The sequence below is a fragment of the Alnus glutinosa genome, chromosome 5, assembly GCF_958979055.1.
Source record: "Alnus glutinosa chromosome 5, dhAlnGlut1.1, whole genome shotgun sequence".
In the NCBI taxonomy this organism is placed as follows: domain Eukaryota; kingdom Viridiplantae; phylum Streptophyta; class Magnoliopsida; order Fagales; family Betulaceae; genus Alnus; species Alnus glutinosa.
In genome coordinates, this window is record NC_084890.1 from 9,621,402 (window position 1) to 9,631,067 (window position 9,666).

Here is a 9,666-nt window from a genome sequence, read left to right on the forward strand (position 1 = left end):
AATGAGTTTGGTTATGGTTGGCTTATTTAGTCTTATACTTATCTCTCTGCAAGATCCAAACTTACACTTAAGGCTAGTAATTTTTGACACGACTCGTAAATTCGATATCAATCAAATATAAAATTAGCGAATTAGAATTGAAGAGTTTGACCCATTAATTAATTTAGTCAGATTATAATTTTATGTTCTATTAACACGACTTCAACCTGAAGTGCAAATATGAATTGTGCCTGTAAATTGAAGTTGAGAGAAAGCATGTTTGGCCAATTATAAGCCTTTAGCTTTTGTTATCTTGGGACAAAAATATAAATAAATAAAAATAATGGGTAAAGGGATAGGACTTATCCCAAAATGATCTGTCTATCTCCTTTTAGAAGGGGTTTATAAAGTTTAATCTCACTTGAATTGATGTTGATCCAAAGAGTGTTGATGAAGTAGAGATTTGAAGAGTTGAAGGAGAGGCGGCGGCCATATGTCCCCCAAGTGAGGAAACAGGTGGCACATCAAACACAACGTTCACTTCATACAACTTCGGTTCGGTTCTACCTTTGTACGCAAGTAAAATCAATCTTTATCTCAAAACTCCAGAAAACCAAGAGTACCCACCATGACTGATCACCACCAAGACCCCAATAAGCCTCAAAACCTGCCACCTTCTTCTTCTTCTTCTGATAGGATTCCCGGCAACGGCCGCACCAGCAAAGACGCCAACTTCTCGGGACAAAAGGTCAGGTACCCGAACCCGCGGGAGACAACGAACCCGGACCCGGCGACGCTCCGAGAGCAATGGAAGTTCGCCATCAGACAGTACAGCAAGTGGTACTCCCACGCCTGGGGCACCGCCATTCTGGCCGGGTTCTCCTTCTTCGCCCTCGGTTGGTACATCAAGGGCTCCAATCCCCTGTCTTCTTTCCAAGATAAGCCCCCTGAGCCTTCCACTTCTTCTTCTTCTTCTTCCTCAACCGATGATGCCAAGGAAGCTCGCCGATGAAGTGGGTGAGTTCTTTTGTCTTTGATTCTTGTTCAGTTGTTCTTAATTGGTGATTTTGGGTTCTGGGTTTCTGGTAATTTATGGGCTTTGAGGACGCTTTTGCTGGTTTTCTTTCGAAAACAAAAATCGAATTTTGGGATTGGGAAAATGGTAATCCCCATTACAGATTTTTCAGATTGAATTGGTCCTTCTCGAATAGCTTTTTTTGCAAGATATTGAAATATCATTAGGAGTGTAAGGGGCCCTAACTACACAGGACGTATATAAGAAAAAACACTTGGAGAAATAGGACAAGAAAATTATGATAACTAATCACCATTGGAGAAATAAAAGCAATTGTCCAAAGAAACAAAGCTTTGAGGAAAAAAAACTTAATCTCTTCTAATGTACTTTCGCGGTCCTCAAAACTTATGTTATTCATTTCCTTTCATATATGCCATAAAAGATACGAATGCACTATCTTCTACACAACAACACTTTAAGTGTTGCCAGCAGTCTACCAACAAGCATCCAAGTCAATTACTTCTCTAGACATAACCCAAGACGGCCCAAATCGATTGAGGAAAATATTCCACAAGGCACTGGCGACCTCACAATGGAGTAGAAGATGGTCCACAAACTCCATGTTCCTTTTACACATGCAACACCTATCAACCACGATGATATGCCGTTTTCTAAGATTGTTCATGGTTAAAGATCTTTCTTAGGACTGCTGACCAAGCAAAAAAGCTCGTCCTCGAGGAAACTTTAGTTTGCCAAACACTCTTTTCAAGGGAAAAAGAAGCTAACATTACAACCCAATACACTAAAGAAAGATCTTACATTGAACCATTCTCTATTGGAGGGGATCCGCCAAAGCTTCTCTAACTGAATATAACACTCTGGAGAACGGGGCAAAGACATGCACCTTCCAATCATGAGCGCTCTAGTAAAGCTTATATTCCGCTTGTTGGATCCATTAGAAAGCTCCATGTGAGCCGCAACAACAGCATCATTTGCAGACGCAATACCAAATAAAACTGGAAAACTACATCATTTAGGGTCATATCCCCATGCCAATCATGCCAGAATTTAAAATTGAATCCCTCTCCTACCTCAAATCTAGAGTAACTTGAAAACTTCCCTCAACCCTTCCTAATATTTCTTCCATAATCCCACCCCATATGCCCTTAGAGGCTCATTAGAGCACCTCCCACCCTCGAACTGTGAAATTTAGAGTCCAACACAACTCTTCAGAAGACCTATTTCTCATACCAATAGCGCCCGAGCTATATTCCTAAGAGAGCGGGATTGAACATCAACAAGTCCGGACCCCAATCCTCCCTCAGAGATCAAAGAACAAATCTTGGACCAGCTTACTAGGTGATATTTGAACTCATCGCCTAGCCCACTCCATAAGAAATAACGTTGAAGCTTCTTAATACGGGGTCTGCAACACCCGTGGGGAGAGGAAAGAGAGACATGAAATACGTAGGTAAATTGGAAATAGTGCTCTTAATGAGGGTAACCCTACCACCCTTATACCACTTTAAATTGGAATACTTTGTGTCCTGCTGAAAACATCATAGGTTTTGAAAGGTCAATGACTCGATGTTATGTTGCATTATACCACTTTGAATCTAAGGGCCGAAACTTGTTTACAACTTGAAGTCTTGCTGCTACCCGTCTTGAATTTGAGGGTGCCACTATACATGAATCATTTGAAAGCACAAGCAGTGGATGCAGGCATCCATCCTCTTCTTGACAGCGTGAGGAGTTTTCTGTCTACCGTGATATATAATTAACCATTTTCATGCAGGTTCTGTAATATTATGAGTGATTGGTCTCATTTTCTCCATTGACTATCTATTTCATCGTACTGCTCTTCTGATGAAGATCTTAGAAAATATCTGGTGATGCAGAGAGCAACTCTATTCCTCCCCAGACAATTTACCTTTCTTCATGAAGTTGTTTCTTCTTTCTTCCCTTATGTTATGGTGAGGCGGTAGTACAAAGGATTCTCCAGTATTTTTGTGCTGTCACCCTACTAGTAGGATGAGGGTTGGGTTCCATTTTCTACAACTCAGTCAACTTATGAGATAACTAATTCACATAAAGCATCACTTATACTGGTTATTGTTTTGTTATGCTTTGAAATGGGTTTTCAAGCTTGGTGTTTAAAATGGCAGTCAATTATCACTCTCTAGCTATCTGACTGCATGTCTGAGTGAGTAATCATAACTTACTCGAAGAAAATTCACTCTTTGCACAAGGGACTTTATGCAGTTCATGCTAACAACCAAGAGAAACCTTATGAGCATACAAAATCACTATCGATGCATGTCCCATGAGAGAGACCGTCTTGAACAGGATAGACCTGACTTCAGGTCTTCGTCTTAATTTATGCTATCTGATTTACTCTGATATCTACTTTGGTTACACCCTCAGTTGCAGATTCTTTCCATCCTGTTTCCTGCATCGCCAAATCCATGTTTTAATGGTCATACTTTAGAATAGAAATGGTCTTTTGGTCTCCATAAAATTAAGCAGGTCTATACTGCAACTTGTAGAGAAAAACTCCGATGTAATGTTTAGGAAATAGGTTGCAGAAGAACAAGCCCTAACTCTGCTTTAAGTTTTTTCTGTGCATTTAATATAACTGCTACATCATGTGCAATATTATGGCTCTTCATGCTACTTTATTCATATGCATGTTATCATATTACTGATTTATGATGGACTTTATGATTGCAGATGCCACAGCCATAAGCCATTCAATCCGTTTGTCTTCCGGCTGAACCTTCAATTGGTTTTGGTGTACAGTGTCTTCAAAGTGTTCTTGTTGTCGTTGTTTTTTTTTTGGTAAGGTATCATACGTACTAGGTTCACTTCCAAGTAACGGGATAGATCTGTTTGTGGGGTGGTGGACCATAAATGTTGTGGATGGTCCTCAAATTTCAGTTCGCCATATGCCGCTTTTCTGATACTGTATGTTTATCTTGAGGAGTAATGTTCACACAATTTCACTTCTTCACACTTATTTCTCCACACGTTTAGGTGGCTTTTAAAACCACTATTGGATTAAAATCTAATACCACCATTGGTTTTGATATGGATCTTTATTAGATTTTAATCCAATGGTGGTTTTAAAAGACACCTAAGAGTATGGAGAAGTGAGAGTGCGTGTAACATTACTTTTATCTTGAGCATCTGTACGACAGGGTGTCCTATCAAAGGTTTATGTTTCTTTTGTTGCTGAAGTGTTTTTGGAGGATGATCATCTTTTCCTGAAAAGGTTTCAATCCCAGCTTGGGGGTTCTTTGATTTTTATTTATTTTTTATTGAATTCAGAAAAATTTATAATCCAGTATTAAGCTCATGAAAAGTGGAAAAATAAAAACAAAAACAATGAACTTGTTTGATAAACCTCTCATTTCTATCCAAAAAAAAGTTAACATTACAAACAACTTTCTTCACTTTTCACTCACAAAATTCAATACTCATTTTACATTTATGATACTAAAACACAACCTCTGAAAAAGGTTTATCAAACACCACTGATCTTTTTGGTTGTCTTAAACTAGTTTGTCTCCTGCGAATATAGGGTTCGGCTAACTCCTTGGTATATTACTATATATCAAATTTTTTTTTTTTTTGTAAGTACTGTATATCAATTTTTACAAGGAAGCTTTTGTTGATCAAATATCTATAGATGTTGGTCCTTGTTGATCAAACTTGAGCAGTTGAATTGATCCACCGGCATTAATCTATGATAAAAGACGCTATGGTGTTTACAGTACCCGTCCAAGATGCACACGAAATAGGAGGAAGGATTATCATTTTTATGTTCCATGAAAGCCAGTCTTTGAACATTTATAGCCCAAAACAGCAATACTTGACGTTAAATGGAAGCAGCTTAGTAATTCTAGTAATACAAAAAATGGAACACAGGAAGTGCAAATAATTAATGAAAATAAGTTAACAGGAATCGTATATCTTGGATTCTAAGATTTAAGCAAACAGAGACAAGTTCTCTCTCGTTTCCAAGGCATAACGTTCAAACAATAAATGATCTATTGACAGCACTTTTGCTCAGTCAGCTGATCTCTACAAAGATATGAACAGGGTATAGAAGTTCAAAGACAATAAATTTTAGATCTCCTCTCCATGCTTAAGCAGAGCAACATCCGACTTTCTTCACAGCTGATACATCATCCTTGTTTCCGACATTGATTGTTTTTCCTTTGGGCAAGGCTGCTGGGTCATCCCCAACATCAAGGGCCTTCCTGCTTACAACATGATAAATTTGAGTCAGCACTTCCGTGAATGCATTCTCAACATTCATAGACTCAAGGGCAGATGTTTCCATGAAAAAGGTGTTCTCTCGTTCAGCAAAAGCCTTGGCATCTTCAGTGGAAACTGCTCGCAGGTGCCGCAGGTCTGCCTTGTTTCCTACAAGCATGATCACAATGTTGGCATCAGTGTGATCCCGAAGCTCCTTCAGCCATCTCTCCACATTTTCAAATGTAACATGTCGGGTAACGTCGTAGACTAGTAAAGCACCCACAGCACCTCGATAATAGGCACTCGTGATTGCACGATACCTTTAGCAGAGAAAATGTGAAATAAGATGAATATATTCAAGTGTTATGATCCAACCAACTAAATATAGCAAGATGCACCCAAGTTGAAGTGGCCCTCAAAAGATGATTCTGCTAGTTTTAAACTTTGTTAGGATTTTTATTTATTTTTTATTTTTTATGAATAAACCATGGGCTGTGGTTTGTTCCCATATTGGCTGGGGTTTGTATTGGAAGCTATCTGCTAGATTGTAGGATGACCTCAAGACTAAAGATCATTCTTGCTTTTCCCTATTTTGTATCCATAATCATTTTGAAGACCCTAGCATGGGTTCCACCACAAGCAATAACATGAGAAAATTAATTAGTGCTGAACAAGAAAGGAAAAACAGTTTCATACTAGGACAATTCGTTTTGAAGCTAACAGTCTAGTCGCGACAATGATTCTAGTTTAAACAACTTACATACTCAAGGAAATAAACAAACAGGATTAGAAGGGAAATATGAGAAGGGGGGGGGGGGGGGGGGGGGGGGACGCTCTTGAACCCAAATTAGGACGTCTCCAAGTCAGTTTGCTTAGCAAACTCAATGCCATGAATAGCGGTCTTGTTGGCTTAGCAGGCCCGGGTCAGGGAGTGATTGGGGTGTGTAGCTTGGTGTGGAGGCATGAAGGGGAGGAGGGGGATGAAAGATCAGGCGAGAGAGGATAGAAAAAAGATCTAGGGTTACAAGGTTGGGCAACTAGATGTAGATTTTGGGAGGGATAAAGCCAAGGCATGAAAGCGAGAGGGAATGAGGTAACTCAAAAAAGAGAGGCTAAGTCAGAAGGTGAGTGATGTATTGACTCACACTGACGAGCAGGGTTGAGGTCTCAAAAGAGTGGGAAATGGGTTTTAATTGAAGTAAGTCATTTTGGTTTCATAAGAAAAATGACCTCAATATCCGAAAACACACTGCGCTGTCGGTTTCTTCGACACCTTGATCAACCCTATGAATGACTCAATGAGAGGGTTTTTAGAATAAGCCGTCTCCATTTGTTTCAGTAAACCCAATCAAGAAGCATGGAGAGAGTGAGAGTGAGAGAAATCTTGGGGCTGTGAGGGGACCATGAGGGAGATTGGGGCCATGAGAGAGGAGTGCCAATTGGCGGTGCCAGTCGGAAAGAAAGGGCTAGTGGCAGAGTCCCAAAGAGAGAGGAATGCAGGGACGCAGGGAGAGGCTGGCAGAAGAGAGGCATCTGAGAAACACCCTAAGAGAAAATGAAGTGTTTATATGACCTAGTAGGGTCGATAGGGTTGTTATATACCAGTTTTCGATAGGGTTGTTATATACCAGTTTTCGACAATCGTAACTGACAGCCAAACTAACAGTATTAATTGTGGAATTTTTCTAACCGACCAATTTCAACACTCGTAACTGCAGATCAGTTTGGTTTGGAGACATCCATTGATGCAATTAGGCTGATTGTTCCAGCAAGCAACAGCCTTGATTCAGTCTTTCGAAACAACGCAAATCCAGACTGCACCGGCCAGTGATCAACCATAGACATTCAAAAATCAAAGTAAAATGATGATGCCAAAAAGTACTTGTCCAAGTAACTACATTATAAAGACGGTCGTCATTAATGGATCCAGCCTATATGAACAAGAATTTTATGCAACAATGCCACCAACAATATATAATATCGAAAAAAAAGCCCTGAAAACTGATTTCCATGACAAGTAAATATTCATGTCAGAACAAGAGAAAGTAACATAATGTGTTTTCATTTGTCTTGTAAAGGCTACATATCGGTTCCATATAGAAAATCGTAAAAAACCCAGTTAAGTCTTGCACAATTATTAAGTTAATAAAGTTTCCTTTGTGCTTACAAACCCCAACTGCCATTTCTTCTCTTTCCCTCAATTTTATCCGCAACCAAAAAAAAGTGTAAACGAAAGAAAAATGCAAGCCGCATGAAATCCATATAAATTATATAACCACATGTAACAATATCTAAGGAAATTTCAAGATCTATGAAACTCCCAAAATTCAAGACCAAATGCAATTTCAAGATCCACAGCAAAAAAAACCAAAAAAAAATCCACGAAAGAGAATGCGAGACACGAAATGGGAGAGAACCTTTCTTGGCCAGCGGTGTCCCAAATCTGGGCCTTGACGACCTTATCATCGACCCGAATACTTCTCGTGGCGAACTCGACCCCAATTGTGGACTTGGATTCCAGGCTAAACTCGTTCCTCGTGAACCTCGACAACAGGTTCGATTTGCCCACACCCGAGTCCCCGATCAGCACCACCTTGAACAAGTAATCGTAATCATCATCTGATCTGTACGCCCCCATCTCCTGCACAAGCACTCTCTTTAAAATCCGTTTGGAAAGAGAGAAAATTGTTGTGCAGCAAGTTTGCTTTTCCGGGAATTCGTTTTGGTGTCAATGAAGCATTCCTCGTGTGTTTGTGTGAAAACCGGTGGCCTGGTGAGAGAGAGAGAGTCTGCGAAGAGCGAGCTGGAAATATGGGGTTTCTTAGTTGGCAATATGGTTTGGTAAATTTAATTTAACTTTTTCAGTTTTTTTTTACCGGCGATGGAACCTTCGGTTACTTGCATTTCTTTCAACTTTGTTTTTAACCCCGTGTCCACGTGTCCACTTTATTAGTTTTCTAGTTTTTTTTTTTTTTTTTTTTTTTTTTTTTTTTTTTTTTTATTGAAATAATTAGTTTTCAATGTTATCTTGGGACAGACAGTGAGATTTATCAATCTATTAAATGAACATGTATATGAACAGATCATAAACAGCTTGAACTCCACTCTATTATTTTATTTTTATTATTTTGTATATCATTATTTTTTAACTTTTATAATGAGAATATCTTAACTATTTTAAAATATAAAAATGAGCTCTCTTATAAATGTAAGAGATATAGCTTGAATTAAAGGACAAAAATATCCATTTTCTCTTGCCTATACCTTTTTATTAGGAAAAACTATACATATTCTTCTCAAATTACTACTCAATTGTTAATGTCCCTCCAAACTATCAATTGTGTTAATGTCACCTCTCAAATTGTCAAAACATGTCAATGTTTCCTCTAAGACCAACAAAAAGACAAAAATATCTTTATAAATTTGAAAATAAAAAAAAAACTAAAAAAATAAATTTTTAAAAAACAAATTAAAAAAATTAAGGAAAAAAGGAAAAAAAAAATAAAAATAAAAACAAAAAAGAACGAAAAGTTCAAAAAAAAAAACTGAAAATTATATAAAAAAAAATTAAAAAAACAAACAAAAAAAAAGAAGAAAGAAAAACCCTTTTTTATTTTTTATTTTTTTGTATAACGTTTTGTTATTTAAAATTTTTTAAAATAATTTTTTAGTTTTTTTTTTTAAAAAATTAATAATTTTATGAATGGTATTTTTGTCATTATGGGGGACGTTGACATTTTTTGGGTAGTTTATGAGGAGATGTTGACACAATTAGGGGTGAACATAGGGCCGGGGGGGGGGGGGGGGGGGGGGGGGGGGGGGTTTCTCCCCTTTTCGGCCCCGCCCCGCACCCCTGCGGGTTCCTTAAAGTGGACCCGTAAACCACACAGAAAATGAAGAATCCTTGCGATACGGGGTGATGTGGGGCGGGGATGTGCAGGGTGGGTGGGAAGAGGGGGGGGGGGGGGGGGTTTCTCAGAAACAAGCAAGCAACCAAACAAATCAATGATTTTCTCATGAACCAAACAAAACATAGTGAAATTTAAGCAACAGGGAAACACCAACCTATGGTTCGACGAGGAACGGAGGTCGCAATTGCAATCGACCAGTCAGAACGGTGATGCCACCCCCATCGCTCTCCATGGTCGCCATTCCGCAAACCCTAGAAGAATTGAAGAACCAGAAGAAGAAGAAGAATAAGTCGAGGAGCAAGTGAGAAAGACCAAGAGCCGATGTCCGTAGAGAGAAGGACGAAGAAAATGAGGAAAATGAAAGAAGATTCTAGAGAGAGACCGAGAGCTAGCCTAAACGCACCGTATGCGTGGCCCGTGGGAGTTGTTCTCAATTTGTTCTTTACTTGTTTATTTCCACCCTTTCCTAAACGCACCGTAGCAATATGCAGCCTGACAATG

General features: G+C 38.9%; 2 protein-coding genes across 2 annotated transcripts; one reads left to right on the forward strand and one right to left on the reverse strand.

Annotated features, from left to right (window-relative positions):
- The first annotated feature begins 405 nt into the window (after nt 1-405).
- Nucleotides 406-4,277, forward strand: LOC133867730 (uncharacterized). The gene is made up of 2 exons (XM_062304496.1): nt 406-996; nt 3,725-4,277. The coding sequence occupies exon 1, from the start codon at nt 608-610 to the stop codon at nt 989-991; it is 384 nt and encodes a 127-aa protein (XP_062160480.1). The 5' UTR covers nt 406-607; the 3' UTR covers nt 992-996; nt 3,725-4,277.
- A 634-nt stretch (nt 4,278-4,911) lies between these two features.
- On the reverse strand, nt 4,912-8,072 carry LOC133868505 (ras-related protein RABA1f-like). The gene is made up of 2 exons (XM_062305415.1): nt 7,672-8,072; nt 4,912-5,574 (listed from the first exon to the last, which is right to left on the reverse strand). Exons 1-2 carry the CDS (start codon nt 7,890-7,892, stop codon nt 5,142-5,144), a joined length of 654 nt encoding a protein of 217 aa, XP_062161399.1. The 5' UTR covers nt 7,893-8,072; the 3' UTR covers nt 4,912-5,141.
- Between the last annotated feature and the right edge of the window lie 1,594 nt (nt 8,073-9,666).